Source organism: Rana temporaria, chromosome 7, assembly GCF_905171775.1.
Source record: "Rana temporaria chromosome 7, aRanTem1.1, whole genome shotgun sequence".
Taxonomy (NCBI): Eukaryota; Metazoa; Chordata; class Amphibia; order Anura; family Ranidae; genus Rana; species Rana temporaria.
The window spans coordinates 159,350,667-159,368,626 of record NC_053495.1 but is presented as its reverse complement, the minus strand read 5'-3'; the positions used below and the strand labels follow the sequence as shown (position 1 = coordinate 159,368,626).

The 17,960-nt window shown below is 42.4% G+C and overlaps 1 protein-coding gene across 5 annotated transcripts in view; it reads right to left on the bottom strand.

The window, feature by feature from the left end:
- Positions 1-17,960, bottom strand: part of CACNA1E (calcium voltage-gated channel subunit alpha1 E) — a 265,360-nt gene that overhangs the window by 26,509 nt on the left and 220,891 nt on the right. For 3 of the 5 annotated variants that reach the window (XM_040360245.1, XM_040360248.1, XM_040360247.1), the window contains 4 exons: positions 13,211-13,338; positions 11,191-11,287; positions 8,077-8,182; positions 4,493-4,600 (listed from right to left, as the gene is read on the bottom strand). In XM_040360245.1, the coding sequence (XP_040216179.1) occupies positions 4,493-4,600; positions 8,077-8,182; positions 11,191-11,287; positions 13,211-13,338 (439 nt within the window). Of the gene's footprint in view, positions 1-4,492; positions 4,601-8,076; positions 8,183-11,190; positions 11,288-12,701; positions 12,799-13,210; positions 13,339-17,960 lie in introns of all 5 variants that reach the window. The other 2 variants (XM_040360246.1, XM_040360249.1) reach the window with 1 other exon arrangement.

Sequence of the window (17,960 nt, the reverse complement as noted above, 5' to 3'; positions counted from 1 at the left end):
TTAAAGTAGAATTACCTATGGATCAGGATTCAATCATTGGATTATTTTTTCAGGTTCTAAGATAACCAGATATGCCATACTGTATATACCTCATGGAATCAACCACTTTGGGATCCCACAACTATGCAATATGTAAAACCAGCACTTTGTATTACATCAGGCTGGCTGGAAGATCTGATCAGTCAAAAATTAATGATCAGCCTCCCAATTATTATTGCAATTATTATTGCAACTCCCTGAACGCTTACTTTTCCTGCACTTGCCACTCTCAATTTTCTGTCCTTTAACAGCACAAGCAACTGCCCTGAACACTCCCCTCCCATGACCAGCACTCCCCAGCTTCTGTCACCAGACAGTGCCCAGCACAGTAGCACCAAACATTATGCCTGGGGATGTGATAGAAAACCCCTAGCTATGTCTCTGCCTGACCCTGGCTCCCAGTCACTTCTGAGGGTTTCGGAGACCAGTCTGGGGAGGAATAGGCTACAGAGTCAAAGAAGCTCCTAGGTGGTCTGTCATTCTTCCAGCAGCAGTGGCTGGAAGAAGGGATGGCTCTGCACTCTGCTTAGTACACCCTTCCCCAGCACTGTCATCCAGGCCCCACCAACAATCACCCAACCCTCCCCATTACAATGTCTATCACCCCACCACCCACCACTTTTACATCCCCCTTACCTTGTTTTAAATCCACCACTGCACCTGTACCCTGCCTTTTACCACTGCACCTGTGCATGCTTCACCCTAATCTCACTTGCATATCTGCACCACGCCTCACTCTCACCACTGCTCCTGTGCCTGCTCCCACACATGTATGCTGCACCTGGAAATTCACCTGGAAATTGCCCCCACAGGACGTGTTGTTGCCATCAATTTCAAAATCAATTTCAAAATGATCGTATTTTTTTTCTTATAACGGTACATTTTCTAAGTGAAAACATCTGATGTTTTCTATTTTCTATTGTGGATAAAATATGGGTTTATACAATTTTCAAAATCATCACATTCTGGGCCAGATTCACATAGAAGAGCGGCAGCGCAACGTATCGTAGATACGTTACACAGCCGCAATTTTTCATCGCAAGTGCCTGATTCACCAAGCACTTGCGATGAAAACCTACGCCGGTGGCCTCCGGCGCAAGGCGGGCCAATTTAAATGGGCGTGTGCCATTTAAATTATTCGCGCTCCCGCGCCGGACCTACCGCACATGCTCCGTTTCTGAACTCCCGTCGTGAATTGCGCGCCGTGACGTTATTTTTTCGAACGGCGACGCGCGTAGCGTAATTCCGTATTCCCGGACGGCTTACGCAAACGACGTTGATTTTTAAATTTCGACGCGGGAACGACGGCCATACTTTAGACAGCAATACGCTTGCTGACTAAAGTTAGGGCACCTAAAACGACGACTAACTTTGCGACGGGAAACTAGACTAGCGGCGACGTAGCGAATGCGAAAATCCGTCGTGAATCGCCGTAACTCCTAATTTGCATAAACGACGCTGGTTTACGACGCAAACTCCCCCCAGCCGTCGTATCTCCACTGTGAATCTGGCCCATAGTTTTTATGTAGATTTTACCGAGCTTCCCAACTATATATATATATATATATATATATATATTTAAAAAGTTAACTCATATTTTTATACTGGCAGACTCTATTAAAGCAAGACCCAGTGATTACCCGACCATCTCTTTGGGCTGCCTCTTCCAATGCCTGATACCTTTTGATTCTAAACCATAACCATATTTCTTGTTTAAACTTGAGTTATACATAAAATTCGTTTCTTTTATAAACTGTCATTTGTTTGATTATTATAAAAGCGACATTCTGGCGAGAACAGAAAACTTATCAAGTTTTATGCTTCTTAAGTGATTTTTCACATATCTCGCTGTAAGTCAGACGTAGCACTTGTGAAGGTGCAGAGAGTCTCAGCTAATTTCACGCTGAATTAAAACACGCTGTGTATCAAATCACAGTGCATAGTATTAGACATAGCTGCTGAAGCTCATAATTCTTAGAAGCCTATGTTCAGTGGCGCTAAAGAGGCTTTTACTGTAATTGAAAAGATTTTCCAGTGCCTTCTATGATAGCAATGTTCAAGACTTACCTATTAATGTGCATTTTTGCAGGGCTTTATAGAGCCACACATTTTAATCACTGCCCCACAAAATAAATAAACACACCACCATTTCAGGACACCATGGAGTAGGCAATATAGCAGGTGACTATTCCGGCATGCTCTGAGCCAACAAACACCACAAGGAGACAAAGTAGACTCACACCAGGGGAGGTTTGGGAACTTTTGACCTAGGTGGCAAACACAACTGATTGATCATTTCATGGTTAGGCTTTCTTTTCTGATGCCTAAAGAAAGCGCTGCAATGCCACAGTGATTGGTGGCCATGGTGAGACTCCGGCAAAGTTATAAACATTTGAGTTTTCTCAAGAGCACAAGTATTTCAGACTACATTGACTTTTGCATCTCTGTGGATTTTTCCACATGACATGAGCTGCAGATTTGATGTTGGAAGACCTCCCCGTCCCAGGTGCTGTGATTGCAGGTCTGAAGAAGGAGAATGTAGCCAAATAATGCCCAGAATCCATCAATGACGGCAGGTCCTCATTTTATAGAGGTTTGAATTGGGATTCATCGACACTTGAGGACACCAGCCCAATATACATTATCTGCACTGGCCTAGGGGCAGATTACCTCCTGCCCTTCAGCCCAGAATTTTCCTTAGTCACACACTGCTTCCAGTATGCGGCACTAGTTGTTGGCCACGATATCACCCCAGTCAGGGCCACCATCTAAGTTCTTAGTTGATGGCATTTGGTGAAGTGATACTGTGATCCAAATACATGGACCAAAAAACCGTAAGCAGAGTGTTGCACTTGTTTGTTTCCTCCCAGTTTCCTGGCTCAGAGGAGTTTACAATTTAATGGCCTGGACATATTCCCAAATGCTAACATAAAGCAATGTTTAGAGTTTGGCTAGGAAGAACGAGAAATAGGAATAGGAGTGGCAGAATAACCTTCCCAGAGAAAACGCTGTTTCGGGCTTAATCATTCCCTTTATCAACAATCACATGATCAAATGTCTCTACAAATGTAACCAGTAATAGAGTGACCCTGGAGAAATGAAATGGTAATTATTTCTGCCTTCCATTAATTTTTATCTTTCCTTTTTAGTATTCTACAGACCTATAAGTGCCCTTTTCCTGATGTTATCAATGCATGGTGATTTTTTTTAACTAAATACACAGACATGTAATTTATCACATATTATATGAATCTGTTTTCCTTTTCTACCACAAGTCAACATTGTCATTTTCCAGGAGTGTGATAATTTTCATGAATCCAGACCCTCCAACGGGACCCACTCAAGCAGGAACAAAATACTCAGCTCCTGACTCTCTCACTCTCGGATTAGAGTCTCCTGAACTTAGTGGGCTAGATTCACAGAGAGATACGACGGTGTATCTACTGATACGCCGTCGTATCTCTGACTTAGGCCGGTCGTATCTATGCGCCTGATTCATAGAATCAGTTACGCATAGATATGCCTAAGGTCCAACAGGTGTAACTGTGTTGCACCGTCGGATCTTAACTGCATTTTAAAAATGGCCGCTGATTTACACTGAGAAATATGTAAATCAGCGAGATACGCCAATTCACGAACGTACGCGGACCCGACGCAGTGTTGTTACGACGTTTACGTAGCGTTTTTCCCGGCGTATACTTACCCCTGCTTCTATGAGGCGCAGCCAATGTTAAGTATAGCTGCTGTTCCCGCGTCAAATTTTGTTTTTTTTACGTTGTTTGCGTAAGTCGGTTGCGAATACGGATGGCCGTAATTTACGTTAACGCTGAAAGCAATGACGTCCTAGCAACGTCATTTGGAGCATGCGCACTGGGAAATTTCGCCGGCGGCGCATGTGCAGTTAAATCGGCGCGGGGACGCGCCTGATTTAAATTGTACACTCCCCCTAGCCGCGGAATTTGAATTCCGCCGGGGGATTTACGATCCGCCGCCGCAAGTTTGGAGGTAAGTGTTTTGTGAATTACCCACTTGCCTCTAAAACTTGCGGCAGCGGATCTTAAATCACATAGATTATGCGGATCTAAAGATCCGCTGATCTATGTGAATCTAGCCCAGTCAATGTACTTTTATGAAAACATATCAGATGAAGGTCATCAGAAAGGCAGAGATGATTAGAAGGAGAATGTTTTCTGCCTACAGGAGTTGGTCATCTTGGAGAGTTGTTGATTCACTGTACACACACATGTGCAGATTTCTTTATGTTTGTCTGTGTGTTTAGGGGGCCTTTTACACATGCTTTGTGTAGAGAGAGTTCAGACCTTAGAAGGGTAAATTTTTAGTCCAGGAAATTAGCAAAATTCTTCCCCATATGGACAGCTTGTCTTATATCTGCAGCAAAATTAGTTCACACCCTTTGTCAGTCCTTGTGCATTGGGTGCTATAACCAGCTTACCTTTTGGCATTGGTACAAGTAAGTCTAGCATCTTTTGGGAAATATTTGGCCAAATTGCCAGTATTTCTTTCTGAAGCTCTGCATCCAGTTGTTGCCTGTCAGCTCCCCCTGTAACAAGGCAAATAATGAAATATTTAGCAGTAATTGCAAGGACAGTACACTAAAAAGACATATTCCTAATTATGCATATAATTGAGCAGAATATAATAAATTAACCCAAAACACAAATGTCTCCCCAACAGAATCCATATGAACAATCCTTAACTTACAGGTGATATTTTATGTGGAAATTAAAACTTAAGGGTGAACTCGAGACTAACAGCTAAATACACAGACAAAATATGTATAAATTAACTACTTACATAAAAAATAAATTAAAGTGGTAGTAAACTCAGTTCTACCACTTGTACCTGCAGGCAAGCCAACAGTAAGGCTTATCTTTAGGTACTGTTAGGTAGATTCACGTAGAAAGGCTTATATTTAGGACGGCCTAGCCTAGCCTGTTTAGGCTACACCGCCGTAAATTAACTAGGCTAGTAGTGATTTTCGAACCACTTACCTGCTAATCTACGGCGGCGTAGCCTCAAACGAGCGGGCGTAAGGGCGCCTAATTCAAATGACTTGGAGGGGGGCGTGTTGTATGGAAATGAGGCTTGACCTCACGTTTTTTGACGTTTTTTTATACTGCGCATGCACCGGGCGACTACATTTACCAGTGCGCATTGCGGCTAAGTACGCCGTACAATCCTATTAATTTAGACGCGGACGTAAACGACGTAACTCCCGATTCGCGGACGACTTACGCAAACAATGTAAAAAATTCGAACCTCGCGGCGGGAACGGCGGCCATACTTTAACATTGTTATTCCACCTCATAGGTGGAATAACTTTAGGCCGCCTAAGGCCTTACGGAAACAACGTTAATCGACTGCGGCGGGCTCGCGTACGTTTGGGAATCGGCGTAAAAGCTTATTTACATAATATACGCCGGCCGCAATGGAAGCGCCACCTAGCGGCCATCCAAAAAATTGCAAGCTAAGATAGAACGGCGCAAGCCGGCCTATCTTAGCTTTGTTTAAGCGTATCTCTGTTTGAGCATACGCTTAAACAAACACCGGCGTAGATTCAGAGTTAGGTCGGCTTATCTACTGATAAGCCGGCCTAACTCTTTGTGAATCTACCTATGTGAATATCTCCTAAACACAGTTCTACCACTTGTAGCCAATAGTAATGCCGCGTACACACGATCATTTTTCGGGTAGTAAAAAACAGAGTTTTTCAGGCTCTAGAAAAAACAACGTTTTCTTCAACTTGATCATTTAAACGGCCTTGCCTACACACGATCGTGAAAAAAAAAGTTCTATTCGGATGACGCCACCCTTTGGGCTGCTTTAGCTGATTTTGTGTTAGTAAAAGGCGATTCGCGCTTTTCTGTCTGTTACAGCATGATGAATGTGCTTACTCCATTACGAACGGTAGTTTTACCAGAACGAGCGCTCCCATCTCATAACTTGCTTCTGAGCATGCGCAGGTTATTCACATCGTTAAAGCCCACACACGACCATTTTTTACAACCCGAAAAAACTTTGTGAAAAAATAGAGCATGTTCGAATATTTTTTTGCCCTTTTTTCAGAACCCGAAAAATGCTCTGAAGCTCACACACGATCGTTTTTAATGACATAAAAAAAACGTAATTTTTTACAACCTGAAAAACGGTTGTGTGTACACGACATAAGGCTTACCTGTAGGTACTGTGAATATCTCCTAAACTCAGTTCTACCACTTGTACCTACAGGCAAGCCAATAGTGAGGCTTACCTGTAGGTACTGTGAATATCTCCTAAACTTACACAGTTCAGGAAGTATTTAGAGTGCATGCAGCCGGTGACATTATCAGCGCATGCACTCTGAAGGTCTGGCATACAGTGCTGGACCTTCAGAGCCCATGCCGTAAACAGTGGCTCCTGCGCTCATGCGTGGGAGTGACGTCATCTCGCTCCTGGCCACTCATGTAGACGGAGGACGCAAACCCAGGCAGAAGACTGGGGGAAGATGGAAGCCCTCTCAGCGGTGACAGCGCAGAACTGGAGGGCTTTGTTCTAAGGTAAGTCTCTCATATTGTGCTAGTATGGGATGAATACTAGCCCATTATGATATTCCCTTGTAGGGAATTTTTTTTATCAACAACTGCAGTTTACTACCGCTTTAAATGCCATATTAATGAATACAGAGTTGCATGTTGTGTTTATTTTATAACTGCTTGAAATCTAACTTTTACATTTGCATGTAAGGTTTCATGCACAAGGACTAAAACATGCATTTTTTTATGCCTATCATAAGTCTCCTAGCGCTTTCCCATGCCTGAGGAGCTCCACGTGCTGCATACAGCCTGTTATACAAGTGTATAGAGTGCAAGTGTACACTTGTACACAGTGATGGCTCTTTGCATTGGTGTTTACTTGCACATGGGTGTCTGGGGCATATTTTTAATGGATAAAAGCCGATGAATAGAAGCATCAGCATTCTGTAGGAGTATGGCCTCCTACAGAATTTCAGTTGTATGGCAGGCCCTAATAAGCACTTGGGGCTTCCCAAGCACGGGAAAGCACTAAGGGGATTTATTCTAGGCATAATAAAATGCCTATTTAGTCCATGTGGGCCCATGAACATTAAATCATTTCTGCTGCAAATGCATTTGACTGTATAGCATAAATCAAGTGGAACACCAGCCTGAGGTACATCCTTAAAATGTAAGTCTGGGCAAAACTTTTTTTTTCTTTTGGAGAGGGGAAGGATTAGAACCCCTGTACGAGTATGGCTTTCTGGGGCCCCACTAGAGAGATTTACCCTCATTTCTTGTCCTGCTGATGTCAGTTTTAAACTCTATCCAAAACAAGAAAACAGTTTTTGGCTTGACATATACTTTAAGCCTATGGGGCTGCTGCTTTTGGGTCACTCCAGTAGTCTAAACCTGGGTGTATGCCCTCCTATCCATAATCTTGGGTAAATTAAATTAACATGCATGTGCTTAATGTCAATAAAGCAGATCTACAGGGAAAACAAAAATGAACCCTTGCAGTTAATTCCCCTCCAAACTGCAAGGATAAAATATTTGTTTTGTCCAGGGGTAGAAAAATACGTAAAAATACTTACCTTCCTCACTCCCTTGGCAGCCGCCCCTCTGTCCCACCCTATGAAAGTCCATGGAGCCCTTGATGTCCTCCCCTACAATAAAAGACTAATCTTGGTCTTGAATTGTGCTTTATTACTTTACAAAGTGATTGGACAAGAGTTGCAGGAAAGCTAGTTCAGGGACCAGTTGTGCAGCTGGGAGGAAGTATATGGAAGTGAGGAATAGGATAGTATATCTGTGCATTGTTCTACCCCTAAGCAAAATGAGCATTTAACCCTTACAGGGCAGAGGAGGACCCACTTAGGTTACATTTTGTTTTCTCTGGAGTGCTGAAGAAGAAGCTACATATTAAAATCTACCATATAAGAGGCTACATATTGTATGGTTTCCCCAGTACAAGGTCAACTAGGCACAGGTTAAGTTTTGTGGTTATGATGTCTGTGATTCTTACCTTTTGCAATCTTTACATCCAGTGCTGTCCGGATAAGAGCCATAAGAGTAGAAGTGAAATGAACCGTCATGTCCTCTGTTACGGGCATATTCATCAGGACCAATCTCTGTACAAAAACACCGGGTGCCCAAGATATGGGATATCGACAAGGGGACCCAAAGCAAACAAGCACACATATGCACATAATCACTACACCATACACAGAACAGGGATGGAGACATCACTCCCCAAACTTCCCTCCATATCCCCAGCTCCACCCTATGTCACTAAAAGAGGGAACATAAGGAGCATGCAAAACCTGCCCCGACTATATCTGATTTCTTGTTACAAAGAATACCAGTATTACTGGACAAAACAAGACAGGGAATTAACTGTCCAGAACCAGCAGATTAAATATGTACTTGTCCAGAGAATTTGTGACTATGTGGATATATAGAAAACCGCTGAAGATGGGTAGTTGAGGTACACTAGATAAAAAGGTTAAACATAGCTTGTTATTGAGGAAAAACTGGGAGTGTCATTGCTGACCTTCTGAAAATGTACAATATGCTGATCCTCTGGTTTTAGTACTATCAATAACCTAAATCTAGTACTCAGGTCAGTAAAGTCAGAAAAAACTCTGAAGTCTATATACAGTATGCAGTGGCGGAACTACCACCATAGCGACCCACACAGGCGCTATGGGGCCCGCAGCTGAGTGAGGATCAGGGGGGCCCGGTGAGCCTTATGCATATTCTATTTGCATGAGCAATGTTCTGGCCTATTCGCACTAGGACTGGGCTGCAACACACATGTTTTAATGTGTTGAGGTGCACAACAATGCACTGCATTAAGCAGCCTATTCAAAATGAATGGACTATTATGTACCTCAATGAGATTTTAGGTCTTGCTGCACATAGTGTGTTGTGGTTTGCTGCAGTGTGTTCTAGAGGTGTGTAGGGGTGCTATTCTAAATGAAATGACACTACAACAAACTGGCGCATGCACGATGTGCTACCATTTATTTTGGTAATGCCCACATTTCACACTGTGTTGCCACAATGCTGGGAAGTGTGAAAAAGCCCTCAAGTACTGAAGCAAGAGGGTCAACATGACAATGACAGCTAGGCAATAAGGATCCTTAGAATGAAAAGTCAACAATGTCAGTCTCTATGTTTTACTAATGAGAGGTTACTTGTACAGTACCTTGTCAAAAATCTCAGCAAATCAAATTAAGCATGATCAAATATATTTAATTAGAGGATACCATAAAAAAATATATCAAAAGAATCGCTAAATCCAGAGATATAGGTAGCTAAGCTTATGAGCAAATATTATCTATTCCTGTAAGAGTAGAGATTGATCCTTCCCTTCTCACAATTCTGATTCCTTAATAAGGTTGTCCGTGATTTAACAGGGCCATTAAGAACCCCCAGGGGCAGGGGGAAGGGCGGGTGCAAAGAACAAAGTTCAACACTTATTTTTTATAGAAAAAGATTTGCACATTATTCAAGCTCTTTATTTTTCTGGATCTGCTGATGTCTTTGACATGCATTTTTTTTTTGATCACATACTGAATTTGAATGGCCAAGGTTGGTAAAAGATGTATTTTAAAATGTATCTAAAGCCAGAACTTTTTGGGAAGTTTTGGTTAGAGTGGGAAAGGATTAGAACCTCTGTCAAGTTTTTATTGCTGTCCGTGTCCCACTAGGTAGATTCACTCACTTTATTCATTACGTTGTCCACTGAACTTAAGACAGAATGTGATGAGAAATCCAAAAACTTACAGTTGCCACCAGAATATAAAATCAGGAAAAATCTTCCGATGGTGATCCTTTTTTTCAGTGACAACTGTCTAAAATGGAAATTTCTCCCATAGAGGTTTCCTTTTGCATCTCCAGGACAGAAAGTTAAAAGGAGAAGTATAGCCAAAGCAATTTTGGCTGTACTTCTCCTATGGGTCAAAGGAGTGCAGTTCGTTCTGCACTCCTGTGACCAATTTTCAGCCGACAGCAAGCTAAAAACCCGCTGTTGTCTGAAGTCACAGAGCTAATCAAAGCTCTGAAAAGATCTTCACCGTATGATCGGGATCTGCCCAGAAACCCGGCCCAGCACATGGCTCAGCCTCTTGGAGATCCGCAGACAATTCTTTCACCGCTCCAGGTGAGCCTCGTAGATCATCAAGGGATGTTGAGCCACCAGGGTGCTGGCGATGCTAATTGTAGCACATGAACGAAAAAACTCTGGATAGCCGCACTCCAAGATAACTTAAAATAAAGTTGGTCTTTTTATTTTCAAATGCACATGCATTCACAGCAAACAACAGGTACAGATCCGCCTGGAGCCTGAGTCAGCTGCTTCCGCCCTCTCGACAGCCCAACTCTCCAGTGAGTACTGGAGGGGCAGAGCAGAGAGTCAGTGACTGACGGTCCCGGTTTTCTTCTCAAAGCGGAGGGGGAGAAATGAATGATCACGGTTCTTTTTCGCTTGGTTCTTTGTGCAGAGCCGGTGGCGACAGATGCAGCATCGGATTGATGTTGTATCGACCTCAATGAGTATAAATGTTTTTTTTATTTCCCATAGCCCATACTTCTCTGAAGGTAAATCTGCCCAATGGGACACAGACAGCAAAAAAAAGCTGGCAGAGGTCTTAGCCCTTTCCTACTCTATCCACACAAAAAAATAGCTATACTTGATGTGTTTTGCTAAAAATGATTCTGTCCCAAATTCCTGACATTCACTCAGCCCTCAAGAACCTGTGATATGCTTCCCTATGCTATGACTTAAGAACAGAAAGGCCAGTACAATCATGCTAACCCAAGTATAACTGCAAGTCATGCATATTATAGGCCACAGAAGCATTAGGGAGAGTATCAGGATAGGCAGGAAAGCTTTTTGTTGCTGCTTCATATAACAGCTGTATTCTTTTTTTTTTATTTGTATTATTCTTCTTCTTATTAATATTATTATTTTTAAAGTGGAAGGATGACTTTAAACTTCAGTCACTTTAATTCTGATACTGTCATTGCACTGTTAAAACTTGTGTCCACATCATCCGGAGCCCATTATTGCTTCTACTTGGTGAGTGGACAAGGTTCAAAATCCCTTTGCTGATTTAAATAGGGTTATCTCTACCTTATAAGCCACTTTGTTAGGACATCTTTTTCCAAGGCCTAAAGGTGGTGACATGAGGGTCAGCATGTCGTACATCTCTGTATAATGGATGCGGCCACTGGTTATGGACAGGGGGAGCCAGAGGAAGAGGAAAGGAGTGAAGTGAGGACAATGGTGCCAGCAATGAAGGGACAAAGAAAAGCAGCATATTCATGGCAGCAAAATCCAAACCAAAAAAAAAAAAGAAACAGCAAACAGTAAAACACACAGAAAACAAGAAAGAAAAGAGGGAAAGAGAAGAGGTAGGGGTTAATAAATGCCTCGACCTCCCCAGAAGCAGATTCAGGCGGGTTTATACCGCACCCAAGCCAGTAAATACGGTAGATCTTTACTACCCAAGCCCAATTCCTCTCTTCTGTTTTTAAGATGTCTACTTCTCCATCTTAGTGATGTCGTAAGCATTTACTATATCAACTCCAGATAACTGTCTCCAAGATCAGAATGCAGCTCCTGATAGTTCAGCTGTCTTAGCCATTGATAAAGATTACTGTCCATAAGGAGCTGAGGCCTTTGGGAAAGCTGTATTTGTAATCTGGTGATGATAAAGAGGGTGCAACTGTCCAAATTGGTTTTAGGATTGAGATCCTGCAGTTGCTTCCTCCTGGCTATGAGGTGTGGGCTCCCAGCATCCACCAGTGCAAAGCATGCTCCGGGCTGCATACAAGGAAAGTTTTCATGCATTCTCCCCACTAGTGTCTTCAGCTCATGCCAAGCTGCAGAGTAGAGGGTCAACCAGCTGCCCCCGAACACCAGTAACCCTGGACCATCAGAGAGGGTGGATGTATAGGCTCCATCCATAAACCCAAAATAATCCAAAACCCACTTGTTTTTATTATTTATGTGCAGATGGGCATATATAGCAAGGTACTGCAGGGGAATAATGACTTTTTAAACCTGTGATCTAAATCTGCGGTTTCTAGTCTAAATCTAATCTGCTGTATATTGCTGACTATCTTTTTTAAACCCTAAAGGGTCAATTCAAAACATATATTTTAGCTACAGGTGGACAGCACCTTATTGACATTGTCTTATGTCTAATTTGGGGGGGTCTAGCAGCACGTTCTCCATGCAAGAATTCCTAGCTCTTTTGCCCTCCACTACACAGTCTCTTTAACGGAAAGACAAAACAGACTTAGGACCTAAGATGATAAGATCCTGCTTCCAGAGTCCACAGGAGAAATAAAATGTTGGTGGAAAACTCAACCCTCCTACCAAGTCAAGGTTCACCCATGACTTTTATGCTGTACTGTTAAGTCCCAGGGACTAGCTTGGGTGCAGCTGCTGATGTAGTGGGACGGTTAGGGAGTGAATGTCAGTCTTTACACCTGGAGGCAGCAGCCCGAGGTCCCTTGCATGGTGCAGTAGTGGAGCGGTGGAGGGGAAGGGATAGTTAGGTGAAGGGAAAGGTGGGAAGGTAAAGGTAAGCTATGCCCTTGCTGTAGTGGAAAGGGCTGATAGATTTGGCACCAAACCTTGCATGCCACCCTGTATGGGCAGTTCTCTCCTAGGCCGAGCGGAGGCGAGATGACTCGGACTAATTTGTACATATCCTTATAGGGGATCCTGCCACTGGAAGAAAAGCACAGGCATGTTAATCAGAGCACAGCTCAGTACCATATAGCTGGAGAGACTTCCGTGGACAGAGGACAAACCCCCCACAACTTCAGTCACTGCACCATGAGAGCTCCAAGGGCAGCACAAAGACCAAACCCAGTTCCTGCAAAATAGCTGCTGCTCAAACTGGGACATAAAAATGAGTGAGGATAGATAACAACCTCAACCAGTCAATATTTAGCTAGAAAGCTGGATCATACAATATATTACAGAAATTCAGAAAACAAATCAACATTATAAGGTTAGCTTAATAAACTGGGAATCTAGTTTATTTTATTTGAGTATCATTGATTTCCATGCCATATTTCTGCATTGTGAAATGCTTATAATTAAGGAGTAAGGATAAAGAATGCAGAAGACAATTTACCATGCTGCTCTGTCGTATTCTGCCCAGATCCGGACAAACTCATCCAGATGGTGTGGTCCGAGAATGGAAGAGTCTCTGGTCAGGTATTCAAAGTTATCCATGATGACAGCAACAAACAGATTTAACATCTAAGGAAGAAACAAATAAGGTCAAGTTAAATTATCTAAACTATAACTGGATGATTTTTGGCTTGTTAAAGTAAAGCACACTGTATCAAAAACCACTAATTTATTTCACCCTTTTTTTGCATTCTATTGCTGCTGGTCTTCTGTCATTCTGCAGTCACTTCCTGTCTACATGCCCTACAGTGATGACTGCACATTACTGCTCAGGATGAGCTTCCCAAAATCCTGTGTGAGGTGTTAAAATGAACATTTGTTGTCTCCATTAGGCTTCTTTCACACTCTGTCCGCAAATCTCTGCTGAGCCGGTGGATGACAAGCCCCTTTCACACGATCGGACCATTCAGGTCCGCCTGTCAGTTTTGACGGCAGACCTGAACGGCCGCTCCCTACAGTCCTATGGAGCGTCGGATGTCAACAGAGACATGTCCGCTGACATTCGACCCGATCCGCCAAAATCAGACGTATGGGGATACATCCCTATCCGTCCATGGCGGATAGGATTGGGTGAGATCTGATGAAAACGGACATGCTGTCTGTTTTCATCAGATCTCTCCATAGGAGACAGCGGCGCTACACAAGCCCCTCCCCGCTCAGTGAGCAGAGAGGGGCTTGTCATTCGTTGTCTCAGCGGAGATCTGCGGACAGATCTCCAGCTGAGCTGGCGAACTCTGTAGCGACGAAACCAATGTGGAAGGAAGACAAAGCAGGGACACAAATGGGAGACAGAAAGATAATTATCCCATAATAAGAAGAGACTGAACTGGAATCTTCATGGTAGGTGTTAAAGGAGATCTGTCATTAGAATTAGTATTTTACCATTTTACTTGTAGTACTTTGTCCCATGTTTCTGTTTTCTAACCCTAGTTATGACTACTGACCTGCCCCCAACTCCTCTTGCTGCAGCCATTCCAACAACAGCTCTAAAGGAGACAGTTAATTCATAGCAGCAGCTTGTCTTGAGTCTTGACTGTGAACACCTTCCAGAGGCAAGCAATGGGGAATGCAGTGGTGGTGGTGGTATTGGCGGTGGTGGGGATTCCTGTCTTTGTCTTGACGTTGCTTATCTTGGGAAAGCATTCACAGGCAAGACAAGCTGTAACTATTAATCAACCGTCTCCTTCAAAGCTGTTGACAGAACTGTAAAAAAAGTTCTAATGATAGATCTTTATAAGGATCAAGAAACAGGAGTGAGATTCCAAGGCCAAAATTGTGCATTTATTCCAAATGACTCAGTTGATGATCACAAGACTCTTCCCCATCATCTCCCAGCACAAAACACTGTCCCCTCCAGGCATTTACATTCTGCAGGGAGACCCCCGCCCCCCGTGAGTAGGAAAAACTTATTTTTAAATGTTTGGACCACAAACAAATCCCCTGAAAGGTAAGAAATCATAGATAGCAAAAACTTCTCTAAAAGAACAAAAAGCTTCAACAACACTTTACAAACAATTAAAAATCATTTAAAAAGTCATGCTCTATGACAACCTCTCCCACTCTGAAGAATGACCCCAGAAGTATACGGCGTGGGTTGCTTCTCTGGTTCATTTTCTTTAGTTTGCTTTTAAAAGTATTTAAAAACGATCACATGAAATTGCAGTGCAAGGTAAATGTTGCAAGGGTGAATGAAGGTTTACATTGCAGAAGAACATCAGCTGGTAAACCTTCTATCACCCTTACCCAAAACAATTTCCCGCCATCTATAATCCAAATGTATTTCTGCAATAGGTATACATCTCTAATGCCGCGTACACACGATCGGTTAAACCGATGAGAATGGTCTGATGGACCGTTTTCATCGGTCCAAACCGATCATGTGTGGATGCCATCGGTTATTTAACCATCGGTTAAAAAAAAGCCAACTTGTTTTAAATTTAACCGCATGCTCAGAATCAAGTCGACGCATGCTTGGAAGCATTGAACTTCATTTTTTTCAGCACGTCGTTGTGTTTTACGTCACTGCGTTCTGACACGATCGGTTTTTTAACTGATAATGTGTAGGCGTGACGGACTATCAGTCAGCTTAATCGGTTAACTGATGAAAACGGTCCATTGGTCCGTTCTCATAGGATTGACCGATCGTGTGTACGCGGCATAAGTGCTTTTGATAAATTAATTAGTAATTCTCACTGAATAGCCTCAGGTCTAACAACAGGGGGTCCAAAGTTTTTACAAAGGCTCCACTGTCCTTTAAATGTACTGTATTTACCATTCTCCCATCAATCCATATAAGTTGCAGGTGTGCTTTTCATAGTTGTGGCCAAGTACAAGAAGGTGAATGGAATATGCTTCTGGCGGTTTTCATGCTGGACTGGGTTCTGCATAATGTCCAAGTGGGGAAGTAGTAAGCACTTCATGATCTGTGACCTGGCCACCAAACTACTGCCGCAGACTTGGCTTTGATTGATTGATTGATCAGTGGAAAAACTCCATAAACCTTGGAAGGAATGCGTGAGCTTGGAACTACCAGATGTCTGTGCAATGTGATTGAAAGTCTGTCTTCTGCGAGTGAGAACTCTGCATACTGAATAGGGCTTTGTTGTACAACCTGCCGATGTCTTCTAAGGTAACAATATATTTGTTTGTATATGTCCAATTTGACTGCATGTATAGCATTGTTTGTTATGTGCAGTCTTTGAGGCTTTTCGCAGAATATGATGACCACGCTCTGCATCCTGGGATTAAACATTTCCCTTTGTGGTGCTGCAGTGGGAGGGATAGGGGAAATTTACTTTGTAAAGGGAAATTGTTCACAAGGATATTTTATTTTAACAGGGCTTAATAGATCCAGGTTTACCTGCCAAGTGGCCTGCGACCTCAACTGTGTCTGGCTTCCTTTCTTTAATCCACTTACGTATCTTTGCAGTACAAAATAGTTCAAATGGACTCAGAAGCTATCCCATCAAGTAGGGCTAATAAACAGATCCACTTCTTTCTCTGCACCTCTAAGGCCTCGTACACACGATAGGTTAACCAGAGGACAACGGTCTGATGGACCGTTTTCAACGGTCCAAACCGATCGTGTGTGGGCCCCATAGGTTATTTAACCATAGGTTTAAAAAAAGCCAACTTGTTTTAAATTTAACCTATGGATTCCTAACCGATGGGAAAAAAATGATCGTTAGTAGGCACATCCAACGGTTAAAAATCCACGCATGCTCAGAATCAAGTCGAAGCATTGAACTTCGTTTTTTTCAGCACGTCGTTGTGCTTTACGTCACCGCGTTCTGACACGATCAGTTTTTTAACTGATGGTGCGTAGGCACGACAGACCATCAGTCAGCTTCATCGGTTAACCTATGACAACGGTCCATCAGACCGTTGTCCTCTGGTTAACCTATCGTGTGTACGAGGCCTAATAAGTGATACTAGTTTACAAAATCTTGGAAGAAGCCCACATTATTATCTGTCGCCTTTTGAAGACCAGACCTTTTCTGGCACTTTTTGTTTAAGTTTAAATCAATATTTTTTGCTAGAAAATTACTTATAACCCCCAAACATTAAACTTTTTTTTTTTTAGCAGAGAACCTAGGGAATAAAATGGTGATCGTTGCAATTTTTTATGTTACACGGTATTTGCGCAGTGGTTTTTTTTAAACGGATTTTTTTTGGAAAAAAATACAGTCTAATGAATTTAAAAAAATACAACATATACCCCAATTTATTTATAAAATATGAAAGATGAAATTACGCAGAGTAAATCGATATGGAACATATCACGCTCTAAAATTGTGCACGCTTATGGAATGGTGACAAACTACAGTACTTAAAAATCTCCATAGGTAACACTTTAAAAATAGCAGGTTACCTGTACCTGTAGAGTAACAGAGCAGAGGAGGTCTAACACTCTAACGTTTGCAGCGTTACCTCACATGTGTAGTGCAAACACTGTTAACATATACGTGCACGACTTACGTATGTGTTCGCTTCTGCGCACAAGCACGGAGGGATGGGGGTGCTTAACCACTTAAGGACCGCCTCCTGCACATATACGTTGGCAGAATGGCACGGCTGGGCACAAGCACGTACCTGTACGTCCTCTTTAAGTGCCCAGCCGTGGGTCGCGGCTACAGTTAAAAACACATATGAGGTCACACTTAACCCCTTCAGTGCCCCCTAGTGGTTAACTCCCAAACTGCAATTGTAATTTTCACAGTAAACAATGCATTTTTATAGCATTTTTTTGCTGTGAAAATGACAATGGTCCCAAAAATGTGTCAAAATTGTCCGATGTGTCCGCCATAATGTCGCAGTCACGAAAAAAATCGCTGATTGCCGCCATTAGTAGTAAAACATTTTTTTTATAAAAATGCAATAAAACTATCCCCTATTTTGTAAATGCTATAAATTTTGTGCAAACCATTCGATAAACGCTTATTGCGATATTTTTTACCAAAAATAGGTAGAAGAATACGTACAGTATCGGCCTAAACTGAGGAATTTTTTTATTTTTTTTAAATATTTTTGGGGGATATTTATTATAGCAAAAAGTTTTTCAAAATTGTCGCTCTATTTTTGTTTATAGCGCAAAAAATAAAAACCGCAGAGGTGATCAAATACCACCAAAAGAAAGCTCTATTTGTCGGAAAAAAAGGACGCCAATTTTGTTTGGGAGCAACATCGCACGA